Source organism: Microtus oregoni, unplaced genomic scaffold (assembly GCF_018167655.1).
Source record: "Microtus oregoni isolate MIOR12 unplaced genomic scaffold, Mior012 000147F_ref0000457, whole genome shotgun sequence".
In the NCBI taxonomy this organism is placed as follows: Eukaryota; Metazoa; Chordata; class Mammalia; order Rodentia; family Cricetidae; genus Microtus; species Microtus oregoni.
In genome coordinates this window covers 747,859-768,882 of record NW_024544797.1, presented here as the reverse complement: position 1 = coordinate 768,882, position 21,024 = coordinate 747,859, and the positions used below count along the sequence as shown (strand labels likewise).

General features: G+C 38.3%; 1 protein-coding gene across 2 annotated transcripts in view; it reads left to right on the top strand.

Moving 5' to 3' along the window:
* The window catches only part of LOC121444908 (mediator of RNA polymerase II transcription subunit 14), a 97,561-nt gene that overhangs the window by 41,859 nt on the left and 34,678 nt on the right, over window positions 1-21,024 (top strand). For both annotated transcript variants that reach the window (XM_041646845.1, XM_041646846.1), the window contains exons 12-16: window positions 3,611-3,689; window positions 10,643-10,802; window positions 13,718-13,912; window positions 15,636-15,770; window positions 18,783-18,859. In XM_041646845.1, coding sequence (XP_041502779.1) covers window positions 3,611-3,689; window positions 10,643-10,802; window positions 13,718-13,912; window positions 15,636-15,770; window positions 18,783-18,859 — 646 coding nt within the window. The remainder of the gene's footprint in view (window positions 1-3,610; window positions 3,690-10,642; window positions 10,803-13,717; window positions 13,913-15,635; window positions 15,771-18,782; window positions 18,860-21,024) is intronic.

Genomic DNA, 21,024 nt, shown 5'->3' with positions numbered 1-21,024 from the left:
CTGTATATGACTTGGTATGGTATATGGAGCCCTGGAAGAATTTTTGTCTCTGGCCTTAACTTAGAAATGAAAGTTTAACTTCTAGGCAAGTGTTTGAACTTAACTATATTCCCAGCCCTAAAGTTTGTTTTCTACTTGTTCTGTTGCTGAGTGGGTATTCTCAAATGATATATTTACTAGGAACTACTAGGAACAAAAGCATTTTTCTGTGACTTTTAAAACAATGTTCCTGAATGTGAAATCATGTTTTCCATTTGCAAGTAATACTAAACAAAAGAAATTGATTAAGGATTTTCTGATTCTGTCATGTATCTATAAAGGTAAACAACTTTGTTATTTATTCGTTTGAGATGGTATGTAGCTCTGGCCTGGAACTTGCTATGTAGACCAGGCATGCTTTGAATTTTTAGAGATCTCTGCTTTCCAAGTTGGGGTTAAAGAATTGTATCCAAACCTGGCTAAATAGGTATAATTTTTTTTTCTTTTTTCTAGTTTACAATTGGGCAGTTCTGAAACTGTTTCTTTTTTAATTTTATTTATTTATTATGTATACAATGTTCTGCCTGCGTGTGTCCCTGCAGACAGAAGTTGGCACCAGATCTTATTACAGGTGGTTTTGAGCCACCATATGGTTGCTGGGAATTGAACTCAGGACCTCTGGAAGAGCAGTCAATGCTCTTAACCACTGAGCCATCTCTCCAACCCCCAAATAGGTATAGTTTTAAAAAATATTTTATCAGCTCATGGAAAAGAAGACTTTGAATCGCATATTAGTGAGAGTTAATGGCATATGGCAGTAGTTTATTTAAAGATCTCCCCCCCCCCAACAATACACATTTAAATAAAAACATCACTTTTGTTTCTCCGGATACCACAGATAGTTCCACATAACAGCCGGTGATTCCAGAAAAGCACTGCAATTAATCATCTAGTTAATATTCTTCATCCTTTCCCTCATCATTATTTGCTCCAAAATAATCTTCTCTAGGGTAGCCATTTTCTCATTGACTTTCCTTTCTCCATCTCTTCCCTCATACATCAGTGAACAAGGGCACATTTGGCATACATCAGATGATTCAAGTAAGCCCAGGCCTCAGCAATGGCTGTGTCAGGTAGCTTACCCACAGCTCACAACATTTTGGCTAGGTCCACCAACTACCTCAGTAGGAAGCTGCTGACCTTGAAGCTGGTGAGTCACTGCAGCAAACTGGATAGTACACTTGGCTTTGAGGCAACAACAACAGTGCTGACGTCTTTGGGAACCATGTCACTGATCTAAGAAGCAGTAAGCTATGTATTTATCATTCTATGGCTGACCATCTAGTTGTCTGGATTAGAACGATGATAGGGATTTAGGTACAGAAATACCAATGGCAAGAAAGTCAATGTGGGATAGATAGGGTACCATGAAATGCCTCCTAAGGGAGGCAGTGATCCAAGGCATAACTGGTCAGTAAGGCAGTTAAGGTTAATTAGTTGAGCACCCAATATTAAAGTTTTTATGACTGTTGATGAGGAGGAGGCTGTGACGAGAGCAGGGAGGGGAAACTATAAAATAAATTAATTCATTAAAAAATTATAACTAATGTCATTGAGGTCTTTATTTTTATTATGAAGGCACAAGGTGCTCCACGTTGATACAGGTAGGAACTAGAGACCTAGGTAAATAGAGACCTCTTGCTTAGTTTTTCTTCCATCAGGAAGGAGACAAGCACACAGCCAATTCATCAAAGCCATGGAAAATCCTGTGTATTAGTTAACATTTGGTTGTAAATTCCTTGCCATTGATGGGCTGCTAGAGTGGAAGAACCAGTAGTAGGTGCCATCACAAAGTTTTTTTTTAAATATTTATTTATTATATATATAATATTCTGTCTGTGTGTATGTCTGCAGGCCAGAAGAGGGCACCAGATCTCATTACAGATGGTTGTGAGCCACCATGTGGTTGCTGGGAATTGAACTCAGGACCTTTGGAAGAGCAGGCAATGCTCTTAACCGCTGAGCCATCTCTCCAGCCCCCCACAAAGTTTATAAATAACTCTGTGTTCCAGATCTTTTGAGCACAGCTTTGAGTTCATGCTTGCCACTCCCTATCCTGTATCCACTGAAAAGGAAAACCACAATGATCTTACTTCTTGTGCTTGACCAATTACTTGATACCATCATGCAGCCCTAACCATTCTGGCAATTAGCTTGGTCAGTGTGGATGGAGATGCATGCATGTGTATGACTTAGCTTCCTATTCCTCAAGAAGTGTACTATAAGGAGTCTCCACTGAGATATTACCAATAAGTCAGAGGGAGTGCAGTGAAAGATCAGCTGGCTCCCAGGGTGCAATATACTGCACAGCACCTCTAGCTGGGAGGGTGGTCTTGTGGCCCACTACTGACTTGTACCAGCTGGCTGCAGCCATGCCTCAGCCACTGTTGCACCAGCTCACATACCTCTGTGTGCCTTTTGCTTCTCGAAACCTTTTCTTTAGCTATTTTCTCAATCATTAATAGTACATATTTAGAAAAAGCACATACAATTGAAAAGAGGCAGAAAATTTTTTTGTATGCAAGCAAAGATGCTATAACAAGATAGAGTAGAAAGTATTTTCACACAGTTGTGGGGACTGTACAATATTAATGTAGGTGTTAGTGGTGTTAGTTTTAGTGTGGACTTCATTCCTGACTCCTAGGCTCTTCTCTTCATGTCCTTCCCAGGGGGTGCGCACTCTCCTTTCCATTATTCCATTAGAGCAATAGTTCTCTATTTTCCTAATGCTGCGACCCTTGAATACACTTCCTCATGTTGTGTTGACCCCCAACTATAAAATTATTTTTATTACTACTTCATTACTGTCATTTTGCTACTGTTATGAATTGTAACATAAATTTCTGATATGATATTTCTGATATGACCCCATCTGAAAGAGGGTGTGACCCACAGGTTGAAAACTGCTCTATAGAGATACTAATTGTCCTCGCTTCATGACCCCTTATGAAAAACCTAGCTACTTCACAAAGGCTGCCTTTGAACAGCACAGCATTTGAAGATAAGGACTTCAGTATAAGAATTGAGAGGCGAGGCTGTGGCAAAGTATACCACAATAGTTTTTTATTTGTCATTTTTTTATATATATTTTTATCTAGTTAGTTGAAATCATTTTGTGCCTTATTAATATTTCTACTGTCATTAAAAATTTGGATTGGTCTTTAGAAAGCCAGTTTGGGCAAGAGGTTTTCCTTATGTATGCTTGATCATTTGTATGGTGTTAAAAGCAGTATTTCAGTAGGCTGCACTTTTTTAAAATTAAGATTCTAAGTCTAGTAATTTTATGAGTTTTAAGTAGATATAAGGTGCAAATGCTATTTAACTCATAAAATAGTTAAAACTCTCAAAGTTCCAAGCACTATTCATGTGTTTGCTACCTACTCTTGCCAGTGAAATGTGAAGGAGAAAAAGCAAGTTGATTGACAGCTCCTGATGGATTTAATTTGTTTTCTCACTCAACTACAACATGGGTTTCTGCCTAAAAAAATAATTTTCATTTAAACTCTGGCTATACAGATAAGGATTTTGTTTGTCTTATAAACAGTTAATTAATGAATTCTTTATTCTGTAGACCAGGCCACTCTGGAGGACATGGAAAAATCTGTGAATGACGATATGAAGCGGATCATCCCTTGGATTCAGCAACTTAAGTAAGCTTATTTAATGTAGCTCAAGACTGAAAGGGAAACCTATCTTAACAGGATTTATTTTCATCTCCATCATTAATCTTAATCTGTCACTGTCCTTAAAGTTTATGACATGAAACTTGAACATCTTTTGGTTCCTTGGAATGCATCCAGGATGGTAGTGTTCATATGAGATCCTCTAGATCCAATGTTAGTCAGAGGGCTATGGCACTGAACTGTCATTCATCTCCATATTTTCTCTGAACAAGCACTTCAAACATCACTTAATTAATATTTGTACCACGTCCTCTAATTGAATGCCATTTGTTCTTAGCCAGAATTATTTTGTTTCTTGAGACAGGGTTTCTCTGTGTAGCTTTGGAGCCTGTCCGGGAACTAGCTTTGTAGACCAGGCTGGTCTCGAACTCACAGAGATTCACCTACCTCTGCCTCTGAGTGCTGGGATTAAAGATGTGCGCCACCACTGCTTAGCGCTTATCCAGAATCTTTGTGGTATTAATCTCTTAGCAAACCCAGCATCAGAACAGTTGTTCCTTTTTTCTCTAACGTTGTCATTTAGTTTCAAAATCATTACCCTGTTAGCAAAACCAGAGATGATTGCACTCTGGTTACACTAAGGTTCCATTATGACAGCTCTGTCAAACTTTTTTTTCTCTCCTTGAGACAGGGTTTCTTGTCTTTTCTTTTTTCTCTTTCCTTCTTTCTTTCTTTCTTTCTTTCTTTCTTTCTTTCTTTCTTTCTTTCTTTCTTTCTTTCTTTCTTTCTTTCTTATCTTTCTTATCTTTCTATCTTTCTATCTTTCTCTCTTTCTTTTCCGAGACAGGGTTTCTCTGTAGTTTTGGAGTCTGTCCTGGAACTCTCTTTGTAGACCAGGTTGGCCTCCAACTCACAGAAATCTGCCTGCCTCTGCCTTCCAAGTGCTGGAATTAAAGGCGTTTAAAAGTGTGCGCCACCATTGTCTGGCCTGGGTGTAGTAAACTGAGTTGTTACCACTTCTTGGCTGATTTGAATAACATTTTGTTGTAGTAATACGGGCGGCGGGGCTGCATCCCCAGCACCCCAGCCGCCCGCACGGCTAGCTTTACACGAAATAACAACACACAAACTGTATTCATTTAAACACTGCTTGGCCCATTTCTATCTAGCCTCTTCTAGGCTAATTCTCGCACCTGGACTAGCCCATGTCTAATATTCTATGTAGCACAGCTAGGTGCGCTTACCGGGAAGATTCTAGCCTATGTCCATCCTGGGTCGGAGCTTCCTCGAGTGCGTCTGCCCAGGAGCCAGGAGCATGGCGTCTCTCTCTCTGAGGCATCTGCTCCCGAGAGAAGAGCTGTGGAGTCTGAGCTCACTTCCTCTTCCTCCCAGCGTTCTGTTCTGTTTACTCCTCCCACCTATCTCTAACCAATGAGAGCCAAGCAGTTTCTTTTTATTTAACCAATGACTTTCCTCCATCATTTCCCCTTTTTCGGTTTAAACAAAAAAAAAGCCTTTAATTTTAACATAGCAAAATTACATATAACAAAACAGTTATCAAGTAAAAGTTACAATAATCTTTATCATAACTAAGGAAAACTATAACTATAACTAACTATTCTTAACTCCATCAAAGACTCCAGAAAGATACAATACTACCTAAGCAAACAAGTAAAAAGCAACTTTTAAAACTCTAGAAATGACAGAGACATCTCGCTGCCTGGACAGTCACCCAAAGTTCCTCTGTACCGTTGGGGCATCCATCTTCAGCCTTCAGGCGCATGGTATCCAGCAGATATTTCCATAAAGCAAGAAAATTCAAAGTCAGTTCAGTCACTATCTGTTGTGTCCTGCAGAATGTCTCGCAGACTCTTTCATGAATCAGGAACCCCGAAAGATCATCTCACCTTAGGCAAGTTCAGTAGTCCTCTCTCTGCGGATTCTCTGTGTCCAGTTTATGCAATAGTCCAGGCAAGAGCAGTTTCTTGCCCAAATGGCTATCAAACTCCATAAAGATCCTCTTCGATGCCCATCTTCTTCCTGAAGTAGATTGGTGCTGCCAGGAGCAGAGTGTCTCATTGTCATGAAAAACCCTAAGTTATTAAAACATTAAATGTCCTATTCTGTAATCTTTGAAAGACATGAAGAATATCTATCTAAAATATATCTCTATATATCTAGAAAATCTAACTAACATGACTACAAGCTTTACTATTATCGATGGTTATCCATTAACAACCTATATTTCTTAATTATACAGTACATATTTAAATAAACTACACAATCACAATACCTTAATCAAAATCAGAAACACTTATACATATAACAAAATTGACCTTAAATCTCTATCAATAAAGCAAAATCTATACTAATGCAAATTATTCATATCTATATCATATCCCCCTTTAAATGTAAAAGAACATTTATAAACATTTTTTGGGAATATGGGCGCAGTTATTTCTCTCCAAACTGCTTCCTGCTGAATGGGGGCGTCGTTAATTAGGTCTTTCATGGTATAACCTGTGTGCTAGTTTCATCTCAGTTGGCAGTTGAGCGAAGCAATTTTCTGAGGGTGTTCACGCAACCTTTCAGGAGGTCGTGGTCTATCATACCAAATTGGAATAGAAGAAATCCACAGGGTCTGGTCCTCTGTGAAAACAAAATAAGAAACCCCTTTCCAAAGCATCATGTCCTTAGATCCAAATTTCAATGTCAAGGCATCAAAATATCTATGTTGGATTAGTTCATCAGCATTTATAAACAAATATCTTTTAGCAGCTGTTGCTCCTTCCTCAGCATTCAAACAATTCAAAGAGAGCATAATAGCATACAGTATCAAGATTCTCTGTGTATTTTCCATCTTTGTTCGTTTTATTTTAACCTCTATTTTGTTTATTTTTACTTTTAACTTTTTGCTTTTTGAGATAGGTTCTCTGTATCTTTGACCTGAAGTAACTCTGTAGACCAGGCTGTCCTTGAACTCTCAGAGATCTGCCTGTCTCTGCCTCCCAGGCATTGGGATTAAAGGCGTGAGCTACCATACCTTGAAGTCACAGAGGTCAATCTCCCTCTGCCTACCAAGTGTTGGGATTAAAGGTGTGTACCACACACAACAACTCTCTTCCTTTTTTTTGTTTGTTACTTTAAGAACTTCAACTTTTAGTCTGAATATATTTTTAACTCACTGTAAACCATTTAAAAATTTTCTTTGTCTTTGAATCTCTCTTTACTGTATCTCTCTCTGTTTTTCTGACCACACGAGTCTTTAATTTACCAAGCAATATCAGTAGTATTAAAGGCGTGGCTTTGCTGGCTAGATGTCGCCCATTCCTTAGCTTTCCAGCCTCATGGCTGAGGTACTGGCTGTAGCCATGTTTACTGCCACAACTCTATGGCATTTCAAGGTCCCTGCCATCAAGCGAGCTTCAGCAGCCTGTGCTTGCAAACCGCACGAACCGCCTGCGTAAAAGAGTCAGAGTTTGCCCTGGCAGGACAGCCCAGAAAGCTGGCATTTTTAAACGACGCTGCTTTTTTCCTGCTACGGCTGAAAACCGAAAAGCATGCGTTCAGCTTTTCGTCAACACCATTTAAGTGTTTCATGGCAGGACCTCTTAATGAGCTGCAGGGTTTTGCAGCTAAAGCTGAGTCAGGAAGCCTCTATTAAATTGCAGCTACCAAGAAAACATGCTCTTCTCTTTCCCAAGCTTTCTAAGGCTTTCAGTGGATTCAGTTGTCCACACGTCTGGGCGCCAATCTGTAGTAATACGGGCGGCGGGGCTGCGTCCCCAGCACCCCAGCCACCCGCACGGCTAGCTTTACCCAAAATAACAACACACAAACTGTATTCATTTAAACACTGCTTGGCCCATTTCTATCTAGCCTCTTCTAGGCTAATTCTCGCACCTGGACTAGCCCATGTCTAATATTCTATGTAGCACAGCTAGGTGCGCTTACCGGGAAGATTCTAGCCTATGTCCATCCTGGGTTGGAGCTTCCTCGAGTGCGTCTGCCCAGGAGCCAGGAGCATGGCGTCTCTCTCTCTGAGGCGTCTGCTCCCGAGAGAAGAGCTGTGGAGTCTGAGCTCACTTCCTCTTCCTCCCAGCGTTCTGTTCTGTTTACTCCTCCCACCTATCTCTAACCAATGAGAGCCAAGCAGTTTCTTTTTATTTAACCAATGACCTTCCTTTATCATTTTGTTCAACTACAGTCCTGTGTGATCTTACATTTTCATTCCTCTTTGATCAAAACTTAACAGTGGAATTGCTGATATAGAGAATAAAAATTATGTTTGACTTTTGAAAGAAATTCCCAAACTGCTCTCCAAATTAGCTGTGCCACTTTGCCAGTCAGCATCTGAGGGTTTCTGTTTTTGGTTTTTTTTTTTTTAACACTTGTTATTGTCTTTGGTGCAAGGAGGTACCTTGTGACAATATATCATACTTTGCTTTAATTATTAATAATATTGAACATCTAGTTCACAGGATTTTTTTTGTATTATACAACAAAACCAGATTCTAATAGAAGAAACGGCTGAGCATCATGGTACATGCCTCTGATTCTAGTATTTGGCAGAGGCAGGAATATACTGAATTCGAATTCAACCTGGTCTCCATATTGAGTTCCAGGCCAGCCATATAGAGGGGGCTCTAATCCACAAAAGACCAAACCAAATCAAAAATCCCCAACAACTCACATACAAAATATAAACCACTTTTTAAAGTATTGAATTGAGAGACAAAGTTACATATACTCCAATAATATCAAACATATATATCCTAGGAAAATAATTATAGAAGCTGCACATTTTCCATCCAAAATATTTATAGAAAATTAGTATAAAGCTCACATAGAAATTTTTTGGTCCTCAGAATCATAACAAAAAGTCAAGGATGAAATAATAAGTTTAGGAATGTAAGTAAAAACCTCCTGTCCCAACCGTCAAGATATTGAGATAGGGGAATTATGAATTGGATGCTTAGTAAAACTTTGTTCCAGGGAAAAAAGGAAAAAGAAAAAGAAATAGTAATTCCACATGTATACGTTGTATAATAATATTAATTTTGTATGTTTTGTTTTTCAAGACAGGGTTTCTCTGTGTATCTCTGACTGTCCTTGAATTCTCTGTCGCTCAGGCTGGCCTTGAACTCAAGGAGATTTACTTGCTTCTGCCCCCCAAGCGCTGGGATTAAAAGTGTGTGCCACCACCACTTGGCTATTTAGGATTTTTAATGTAGCAGTGAGCTTGTTTTTCGCTTGTACCATATGTAGATGAGCAGATATAACTAATCAGAGAGAGTGAGTTAATTTGTACCGAGTATGTGTGCCTTTTATACTTATTTGTTTTTCTTTTAATAGCATTAGTAGATATAACAGTCTCAAAGAATTTTGAATGGCATGGATATCCATTTGCAACTCTTGCCCAAAGTGAGGCAAATGATGATACATTTTTAATGTTTATCTTAATTCCTTCGATTGATCCTTTAAAAGTTATGATTAAATGTCAGATGGGTTTTAATGATGAAAAATCATTTTTCAGACTCTGGAATAGCGACATTCTGATCTGTGAATTTGAGACCAGTTTAATCTACATAGTGAGTTATAGGTTCACTGGGCTACATGGTCAGAACATGTCTCCAAAACAAACAAAAGAAACCGAAGGAAACCCTCCCTGACCATTTCACTTTTGTGTGAATTGGCAAACTACCCTTAAGATGTAATATAATCTTCACTTATCTCAGACTCCCCACCCATAAGGTGTAATATATTCTGACACAGTTCCAATGCACATGGTTAGCACACCATTTGTACCACATGTAGTTCTTTCCGAGAGCACTTTTTCCTAAATTGACCTCTACCTTATTCAGTAAATGGAGCGAGTTTGTTCTCAATAGTTTGGTCTCTTTGGCATTGCTGTACTGCTATGAAAGTCATTCTTTTGTGTTACTTAGCTCATTGTGGACCAGTAAGGGTCTGAACGAGACCTTTATAATTTTTTTTACATATTTGATTATTTGTTATCGAAGCCACAAGGATGGTCACATAAGTATCCATAGTAGTACTATAGTAAACTCATCAAAGTTAAACCCAGTGTCTGACTTGAAAAGGAGGGAGGAAAGAGGGGAGTTAATGCCAAGCACTTCACACATAATTTTTATAAAATATGGGGCTAACATCTACAGTGATGAGAGAAAAAATAGTTTTTATTCTTGTTTCTTGTTTTGTTTTATGAACACTTTAGATTAATTTTTATTTAATTTTTGATATTATAATATAACTCCCTCCAAACCTTCCCATTTATCCCCCCCAATCCCCTTCAAATTCCTGGTTCCCTTTTCCCACTAATTGTTGTATGCATTTATGTATATACATCTGTATTCCTGAATCTAACCAGTTAAGTCCATATACTTTTACATGTATGTACATTTTCAGGGCTGTTAGACACTAAACAGCTGGTGTGTTCTACCCACTTTGTAGTATTTTTGTGTGTGGAATTCCTGAGACAGGTTTTCTCTGTGTATTCATGGCTGCCGTGGAACTCACTCTGTTGACCAGGCTGGCCTCAAACTCACAGAGATCTTCCTGTTTATGCCTCCTGAGTGCTGGGATTAAAGGTGTGTGCCACCACCTCCCAGCTCTCCTCAAGTTTCTTTGGAAAGATACTGATTTTAGTTTGAGTTATCTTTAAGCATTGGGAATCTGCCATTCTGTAGCTTTTATCTTAGGCTTATACTTCACCCCCCCCCATCAAATTATTCACAGTGCAATTTACATTTCTTACTCTATAAGTAGAATTAGAAGCCAAATACAAAACTGTAGAAATGAATTACTGATTTGATCGTGTGTCCGAAATGAATTACTGATTTCATCGTGTGTCCATTGACTAAATGTCTTTTCTTTGTTTTATTTGATTTGGAAATTAGTGGCATACAGTTAACCCAAAAAGTTATGGTTTTATGATGTGAATTATCTTTTAAATTAAGGTTTTGGCTTGGACAACAGCGTTGCAAGCAATCTATAAAACATCTGCCTACAATAACCACTGAAACGTTGTATCTTTCCAACTATTCAACGCATCCCATTGGAAACCTTTCTAAGAATAAGCTGTTTATTAAACTTACCCGCCTTCCACAGTACTACATTGTAAGTATGTCAAGCGTGTTTGGTAGTGAACAAGTTTAATATGTATGGATGTATTCAGAAAACTGTCTTGTTTAATTTCATTTATAAATGAATTTTACTTAGTGTCTGATGTTCATATTGGGATTTTCAACCCAGGGGATACGAATGAAGGCAGAAAAGTAGTTAAGACTCTTCTGGGAAATGTAGGATAGCCTCTGTCTCTCCCTATTGCCTCTGCCATTATAAGGCCTGAGTTGTTGGGGAGGCTTTGTTCATGATAGACAAGGAAGTCTTAGTTTCTGATTGGAACTAAGCATCTCTTTGGTTAAATGCAAGCATTTGAGTGCAATTAACTGTAACTATTATGAAGATTTGGAGGAGTTTGTTATCAGACATACTAGCTTGGTTTTAGTTAAATGAGTTTGTGTAAATATAGACTGGCTAAAAGTAGCTTTATTTTCTCCTTTATTGATGGCATACTGTATTTTGTTGATGGCATATTCCTTCTTTTTCATATTTTCATTCTTCCTAGATTTTTTTGAGAACTTTTTCATATCATTTTCTAATTTTTTGACTTTTTTGAATTTGTTAAGAATTATTTTTTAAGAACTTACCATAAGTACATTTTCACACTTAAGTTTCTGTGTACAACAAGTAAGTATTTGTGATAAAACTAAGGTGTTTGAAAATATTAATCTAAGATTTCTTAAAGAATAGGAATGAATTTTTAAAGTTTTCCATTGTACCTTTTCAATCTACCGTCTTAAATTGATACCAGGTACTGGCTGAGCTGTTGATGTAGTAGGTTAATGAGTTTACTGTTGACATGAATTTTATCATTTTATGAATTTTAAAATCCCATGTATGGAAGTAGATTTGACATGTACTGAAGGGCTATCTGTGGTTTTAGTTTTTGTTGAGTTGTTTGTGTTACATGTCTTCTTAGTGATGATGAATAACCAAACTGTAAATATTCATAGAGCTTTGGGCTCAGCCACACCCATAATAAAATTGAAGTAGGTACATATTGTTAAGTTTCTGGCCTTATTTTGTAAGCATCGATGAATAGCTAGCTTTTAGTGTCAGTGTCCCAGTAGCAAAACAAAAAATTGGTTTAGATCAAACCCGATTGCAGGTTACTCTACTTCCTTTAGATTTGTCACTTAAGTAGAAAAAAATTAACTGCTACTGTGACCATTAAAAATAGGAAAGGACTGGTAGTGGTGGTGGCACACGCCTCTAATCCCAGCACTCGGGAGGACGAGGCAGGCGGATCTCTGTGAGTTCAAGGCCAGTCTGGTCTACAGAGTGAGTGCCAGGGCAGCCAGGGATACACAGAGAAACCCTATCTTGAAAAAAATAAAAAAACAAAACAAAAAAAAATTTCTTTTTTTTCTCCCTTTCTATTTGTTGGTCACCTCTGTTGTGATCTAATTATATACTATGAAAATCTGTGCTTTTTAGTATATGAGGTTTATTATTAAGTGGGTGCTGCTGGGATTAACTCCATGGTTCACACATGCTAGTCAAGTGATTTACCACGGAACCCCTCTTTTTTTTTTGTGACAAGGCTTCACTAACTTGTACAAGTTAGCCTTAAACACAACCTTTATATGTTTGTATGTTTGTGTACTATATGTGTATAGAAAACTGAAGAAGAGGTATGATAGCTGGGTCTGGAGTTATAGACAGTTGTGAGCTGCCATATAGGTGCTGTGAACTGGAACCAGTGCTCTTAACCTTGAGTTTTCTCTGGATCCTCATTTGTAATCTTCCTGCCCTAACTTCCCAACTACTTTGGATTAAAGGCCTGACCCACCAAGGCTGTCTCAGACTTGAGATTTGTAAAGTACTGGTTTTGGTTAAGTGTATAGTTGTACCCTCTATCTCAGTAAGGGTATATAGATTTATCATGCCACTTAATGTCCTCATACTCTGTCTTTTTTTTAGATAGATACTGACATTTCTAAGCTGCCATAGTGGCTAAGAGGAAGGCTTAAACAAACAGTTTAACCTCTAGGAAAAAATACCAAAGTGTGTGACCTTGGACAGGAAACTTCATTTTTCAGTGTCCTTATTCTTCATAAAAATAAAGACAACCCATGACTCCTCACTGGTACTCTGAAGAGGCATTTAGGATAGCACTGGCATGGTTAATTCCATTTTGGCACTGCTTCTTTTTTATGTTGTCCCCAGAGCAAACAACATTTTTTAGTTCAAAACTTGGGGTTTAGCTGGGTGTGGTGGCAACACATCTTTATTTCTAGCACTTGGGAATTGGAGGCAGTTCAAGGCCAGCATGGGCTACACTGAGACCCTGCCTCACATACAAAAGTGAAAATTTATTTTTGCATGTTTCCCAGTGAGGTGTAGTTGTTGTTTTTTTCTCTGATTTGTCTTGGCCACAGTAATTGAATTTTTAGGGTCTTTTTACAGATAAGAAAGGTAAAAGGGATATTGAAAATAGATACCATTCTAGAAGACCTACTTGGTTTAGGTATATTTTTATTTCAGCTTATAATAAGAAGTATGAATGCCATCTGGGTGGTGGTTGCGCATGCCTTTAATTCCAGCAATCGGGAGGCAGAAACAGGTAGATCTCTGTGAGTTCGAGGCCAACCTGGTCTACAGAGTGAGTTCCAGGACAGCTCCAAAGCTACAGCAAAATCCTTTCTCTAAAAACAAAATAAAACAAAACTAGCATCAATAATTTATCTCATTTCTTGTGTTTATTGTTACTTTTACTCTTTACATTCTTTTTTCCCACTGCTAATATTTAGAAGACACATCGTATACTTACGAAGAATGTTTTTAAAAATATTTTTTTTCTTAATTTTTTAAAAAATAATTCCAAACTCCACTTGATATAAGATGGAGAATGTACTCTGGTTCTTATTCTACTAGGGCTTACTTCCTTCTGATTTGGATCATTTTAGGTTGTGGAAATGCTTGAGGTTCCCAATAAACCCACTCAACTATCGTACAAGTACTACTTCATGTCTGTGAGTACTCCAGATCGTGAAGACAGCCCTGTCATGGCACTGCTGCTGCAGCAATTCAAGGACAACATCCAGGACTTGATTTCCTATACAAAGACTGGGAAACAGACCGGAACGGGTACCAAGCACAAGGTATGGTCACATAGAAGTTAGAAGTTATTTATATTAATGTTTTTGCAATCCTCATCCCATTTCATCCATCCATCTATTTATTTACTTATTTTTGTTGTTTTGGGGACAGGGATTTTTCTGTAGCTTTTGAGCCTGTCCTGGAACTAGCTCTTGTAGACTAGGCTGGCCTTGAACTCACAGAGATCTGCCTGCCTTTGCCTCCTGAGTGCTGGAATTAAAGACGTGTGCCACCACTGCCCGGCTTCATTTTATTTTATTTTTAAAAATTTTTTATATTACTGCTTTATTTATTTATTTATATTTTCCTTATTATTATTATTATTATTATTATTATTATTATTATTAAAAATTTCCACCTCCTCCCACTTCCCTCCCCCTCCCGCACTCCCCCTCTCCCTCCCCCTCCCCCCACTCCCCTCTCCTTCCCCCTCCAATCCAAAGAGCAGTCAGGGTTTCCTGCCCTGTGGGAAGTCCAAGGTCCTCCCCTCTCCATCCAGGTCTAGGAAGGTGAGCATCCAAACAGGCTAGGCTCTCACAACACCAGTACATGCAGTAGGATCAAAACCCAGTGCCATTGTCCTTGGCTTCTCAGTCATCCCTCCTTGTCCAACATGTTCAGAGAGTCCGGTTTGATCACATGCTCCATCAGTCCCAGTTCAGCTGGTCTTGGTGAGCTCCTATTAGATCAACCCCACGGCATCAGTGGGTGGGCACACCCCTCGCAGTCCTGACTTCCTTGCTCATGTTCTCCCTCCTTCAGCTCCTCATTTGGACCTTGGGAGCTCAGTCCAGTGCTCTAATGTGGGTCTCTGTCTCTATCTCCATCCATTGCCAAATGAAGGTTCGATCTGTCCTCAGCACAGGGACAGGACTCTTGGAGGTTGAAGGACCCTGCAGACAAAAGGGCGAACTTCCTGTTTTGTTTTTTGAGACAGTTTCTCTGTATAGCACCGGCTATCTGGGAGAGCTGGCTCTGTAGACTAGGCTAGGCTCCAATTTCAAAGATATGCATGTCTCTGTCTTCCTGAGTGCTGAAATTAAAGGAATACACCATCACGCCCGGTTGCCTTTTTTATTTTTGAGATATGATCTTCCTGTGTAGATTTGGCTGGTCTGTGATGTCTTATGTTACTAATTTTTGCTTCTAAATTGACACCCTCCAGCGCCTGCCTCACAATTACCAAGTGTACTACACTTAGTTTCATTATTCTTAAACAGAGGTATAGGGCAGCAGTGAAACAGTTACCCACATTTTCTTAAAAATATTTCTTCTTTTTTGAGGGTAGGGTGGTGGTGTTAGAAATGGGGGGCTTTGTGTACTCTAGGTAAGCACTCTGAGCTACATTTCCACCACCCCCCTTTTTTCAGATAGGTTTCTTTCATTTTATTTTCCTTTTGTTTTTCATTTTACTTTTCTTTTTAACCCTGGACTGGCCTCAAATTTAAAATCCTTCTGTTTCCTGAGTACTAGAATTACAGGTGCATACTACTAAATTTGACCAAATGCTTTTCTTTTAATTCTTAATTGATAATTTCATAAAAACCAACTTGCTAAACATAAGATAAGTATCTACTATGTTACTTGTGTCTGGGTTATGATTTGCTCAATGTGCCTGTGTTGACAGGTCTTATTTTTTGTGTTAACCCTGAGCTTTGTTGTAGAGCTTTATTTGCCTTGGTGAATTGTAATTTTGTACACAGTTAAAAAATTTTTAATTTCTAGTTGTCTGATGACCCATGTCCAGTAGAATGCAAGAAAGCCAAACGAACAGGAGAAATGTGTGCCTTCAATAAAGTTCTAGCTCATTTTGTCGCTATGTGTGACACCAACATGCCATTTGTAGGACTTCGATTGGAGGTAAGTTCAGAATTTTCCAGTTGTGTTTCCAGCTGGAGAATTGGTCTCGGGTACACACAAGCTCTTTTGTCTCCCAATCCATCAGCTCATATTCTTCTCCTTAGATAATGGAGATTAAATTCTTCCCAATTAAAGAAAATAGATAACTTTACTTGGTTTTTTTTGTTTGTTTTTTGTTTTTTTTTTATTTTGGTTATTTTTCGAGACAGGGTTTCTTTGTGTAACAGCCATAACTGTCCTAGAACTAGTTCTTATAGATCAGGCTGGCCTTGAACTCACAGAGATCCGCCTGCCTCTGCCTCCCGAGTGCTAGGAGTAAAAGTGTGTGCCACCACTGCCCAGCTGAAAGTAGACAACTTGTAAGAATTGATGTCTTCTACTTCATAGTAGGAACATTGTTTAAGTCTACTAGAAATGACTATTTAATAAAGCATATCTCTTTGTTGAATTTATAAAGTAATACGTGCTGTTTGAATACTAATATTACTAGACTTATTTTTGAGAAGTAAGTCATAAAAATATTAAGTTAAATGTTTACTTTGGTATTATGGAAGAAGCAGTTGGCTGATGCAGAGTCAATTTCCTTTACTAATATTGTAGGGATTGAAGAGATGGCTCAGCTGCTAATTGCACTGGCTACTCTTCTAGAGGACCTGGGTTTGGTTCCCAGCACCCACATGGCAGCTTACCACTGTTTGTGACTTCAGCTCCTGGGTACCTGGCACCTTCACATAGACATGCCTGCAGGCAAAATACCAGTAAAAAAAAATGGTTTTGTGATACCTACCATGATCCCCACATATGAATGTAAAGGGAGGTAACCAGTCTGTTTGTTTTCTCTTGTTTTTTGAAGGGTCTCATGTTCTCTAGGCTGTCCTTGAACTTGCTATGTAGCTAAGGATGAACTCATAATTTTTTGTGTTTGTGCTTCTACTTTCCTGTACTAGGATTACAGTCATATACCATTATGCCTGCTGCAACCTCTATTTTTTATTATTGCTTCTATGTGTATGTTTGTACATTGGTGTTTTGCCTGCATGTATGTTTGTGTGAGGGTCCTTTATCCCCTAGCTGCCATGTGGTGCTGGGAATTGAGCTTGTATCACTTGGAAAAGCAACCAGTGCTCTTTTTTTAATTTCTTTTTTATTGTTTTTATTGCGCTATATATTTTTCCTTGCTTCCCTCCTTTCTTCTCCTCTCCCTGTCTACCCTCTCCCATGGTCCCCATGCTTCCAATTTACTCAGGAGATCTTATCTTTTTCTACTTACCATGTAGATTAATGTATGTCTCTCTTTAGGGTCCTCTTTGTTGTCTAGGTTCTCTGGAATTGTGAATTGTAGTCTGGTTTTTCTTTGCTTTCTTCTAAAAGCCACTTATGAGTGAGTATATATGATATTTGTCTTTCTGGTGTTTGGGTTACCTCACTCAACATGATGCTTTCTAGATCCATCCATTTGTCTGCAAATTTCAAGATGCCATTATTTTTTTCTGCTGTGTAGTACTCTATTGTGTAAATGTACCACATTTTCCTTATCCATTCTTCGGTCAAGAGGCATTTAGGTTGTTTCCAGATTCTGGCTATGACAAACAATGATGCTATAAACATAGTTGAGCACATGTCCTTGTGGTACAATTGAGCATCCTTTGGATATATACCCAAAAGTGGTATTGCTAGTTCTTTTTTTTTTTTTTTGCTAGTTCTTGAAGTAGGTTGTTTCCTAATTTTTTTAGAAATTGCCGTACTGAAATCTAAAGCGGAAGTACTAGTTTGCACTCCCACCAGTGATGGAAGTGTGTTCCTTTTACTCCACATCCTTTCCAGCATAAGTTGTCATCAGTGTTTTTGATCTTGGCCATTCTTACAGGTGTAATATAGAATCTCAGAGTTGTTTTGATTTGTATTACTCTGATGGCTAAGGATGTTGAACATTTCCTTAAGTGTCTTTCAGCCATTTTAGATTCCTCTGTTGAGAGTTCTCTGTTTAGGTCTATACCCCATTTTTTTTATTGGATTATTTGTTCTTTTGATGACCAATTTCTTGAGTTCTTTGTATATTTGGAGATCAGCCCTCTGTCCAAATTGGGGTTGGTGAAGATCTTTCCCCATTCTGTCGTCTGCTGTTTTGTCTTGTTGACTGTGTCCTTTGCTTTATGGAAGCTTCTCAGTTTCAGGAGGTTCCATTTGTTAATTGTTGCTCTTAAGTGTCAGTGCTACTGGGGTTATATTTAGGAAGTGATCTCCTGTACCAATGAGTTCCAAGTGTGCTTCCTACTTTCTCTTCTATGAGAAGGGTATTATAATATGTACCGTGTGCTTTGAATAGCTATGGGTAATCTTACTTGCAGTTTTTCTCTCTTTATTGATGGAAAGCCATTTTTTGAGCTTTTATTTTTTAGTCTGAACTTCTCTTATTTATTTGGTCATTAGCTAGTTTCTATACTTACGTTCTTCCTGGACCTCAAAGTAGGGCTAGACAAACATTTAAATCATTGTTGAAATAGGGTATGTAAAACTTCCATTATAGAAGACTTACCTTTATTTGCTGAGGTCAAGCATTTCTTTGCTCAATCAGAGGACCTTCTGACATGCCTTCCTATCTTCCACTGAATGAGTTTCAGTCTACATTTGCCTGACTTAAGTTTCTTTTTGATCAAACAGTAGAATCACAAATAATACCAGTCTTAGTTCTTAGTTGCTTTGTTTGGAACCACTATAACTGATTCTGGATTACTTTTAGCTTGTAGCAAAAATGGGTTTATCTCCTGAATTTTGAAGATTTGTCTACTGTGCAGATTTAAGCTAGAGAATCTCAAGCTCCTTTGACTTGCAGTTGCCTTGCTATAAGTTCCACGGAAGTCTAATGATAACAGTGCTCATTCCTTATAACTTGTCAATTTGAGAAAGGCTGCCTTAGAACAGATGGGATGAAAATAGATTAAGGTGTAGAGAAAAGCTACTTTCTTTTGTAAAATGAACAGTTTAATAATACTGTCCTTTTTCTCTTTCCAGTTGTCCAACCTGGAGATACCACATCAAGGAGTGCAAGTGGAAGGTGATGGCTTCAGCCATGCAATTCGCTTACTAAAGTAAGCCCCTGTTCTGTATCTAACATGGTGCCACACACTGCAGCCATGCTGAAGGACAGTTTGTCTCCTTTGGAAGCATGTAGAACAGACCTCACACCTGTGTGTGTATGATAGCTTTCTGTGTAGAATTGCTGAGGTCCAGGGGAGGTTCTCTTCTACCCGTTGAGTGGCAATTCAGCCCCATTTGCATTTTAGGGCATCATTTCTCTGCATGCATCTCTTTCATTTGTTATCCACAATTTTTTGAATATTATTGTGCTTCAGGCTTGATTTTTGTAAGGCCCTGCAGGATGCTTTGGATTCACATAGCAGGGAGATATAACCTAGTTCACAAGTCAAGATGGAAATTCCCAAGAAAGTGCCAGTTGTACTTAGACTGAGAACGGTGAGAATTAGCCAGAGCACAGGGACATGTAATTAGAGTAGAAGGTTCTAACCAGAGGAGATAACTGCTAATGTGTGAATGGTTGTAAGTAAGAGAAAGCTCAGCATGCCAGACCTGAATGTTCAGCAAGGCAGGAGAAAAGGAGAGTTAAACATGGAGGTGTAAGCTGAAAGGGTTAGCGCCCATAGAGTTTTATGTCTTTCATTAATATAGAACTTATTTCAATGGCACTAAGAAACTATCTGAAACTGGAAGATGGACCACATTCCTCTACCCCAATTAGTTAAGAAGTTGAGCTCAGAGGATCCAGACTAGTGTGGACCTCATAGTGAGATGATCGTCTCAAGAAACAAAAACGTGCCATACGTAACTCTAGCCTAATTTCTCGAGTTGTTGAATACTAGAGAAACATCAGCTAGGGAATAACTGTTTAAATTACACTTTTTGAAATTTTTAGATGTGGTTCACCCTCTTTGTCCATGAAATGTTTTCCTCACTTTTTATATTATTTAAGAAATTTTATGTATATGGCTACTTCATCTGCATGAATGTCTATGCACTGTGTGTGAAGGACAGAAGAAAACATTAAGTTCTTCTGGAATTGGAGTTACAGGCAGTCGTGAATTGCTATTTGGGTCCTGGGGATCGACTTTGGCTTTCTGGAAGAGTAAACAGTGCTGTTAACTACTGAGCCATCTCTCTTTGTCCCCTGCTTCTTTAATCTTGTATATTTTATAGTAGTAGTTTTATCAGATTCCCTTTGGAGGGATCTGATTTTATTTTCTCTACTCATGTAATCATGCTGGCATGATCAAAGTTGATCCTGTCTCAGAAATCTTAACACTAGCAGCAAAAACTAAAAATGACATGAGATGTACTTTCAAACGTCTACTGTAGTTGAGAACTAAAATTTGAAGGAGTCTCCTTAGTTCTTATTTTGAAATATGCAGGCATGTTCTGTGCTTTCATTTTCCAACCAGATGGATCTGATGAAAGGATTAATCTACCTAATATAAAAAGAAGATATGTCTGCATTTATATTCTCAAACTCAAGGTGAAATGTCCATGTGAATTGGCTGCTTTAGAACTTCCCCAAGAATGGCTGTGTTATGATGAGAAAGGTTGGGCGAGTCCTCAGTACTCAAGTTGAAGATCATTTATCCAACATTGGCAATTTCTTCTTTCTTACATTTTAGGGCAATAGTATGAGACAGATTGTCACTCTATAGTCCAGGGTAGTTTTGAACATGGTAATCCTCCTCACTAAACTTCCCAAGCTCCATTATGCCCAGGTAGCATATGCCCTTTCTATAATTATCTAAAAAAATATATAATTATAAAAGTCATTATGGTAGTAATAAAAGATACATAGTAATAGAAAAGTAATTCATGTGTGATACTAGGGATTGAACCTAAGGCCTCCTGCATGCTATACAAGATTTCTGCCATCCAAGTTACATCTTTAGTTCCAACTAAAAATTCTTATTGTGTTGCTGAACCTCATTCTTCTGGGAAACTTGAACCATTTTATTGTTAAATAGCATTGCTAACATTTTATTGTTATTTAAAATGGAAAATTCCTTTGCTTGGTACACCAAATAGGGTAAAGCAGCATCATGACAAATACACTTTGAATGTGGGTGGTGCATGCTTAGAATCCCTGCATTTACTAGGCTGAGACAAACAGAAAGGAGTTTGGTGTCTTTTTTATTTTCTTATCTCTTTTAAGACAGAGACTTGCTTTGTAGCTGAGGATGGCCTTGAATTGATCCTCCTGCTC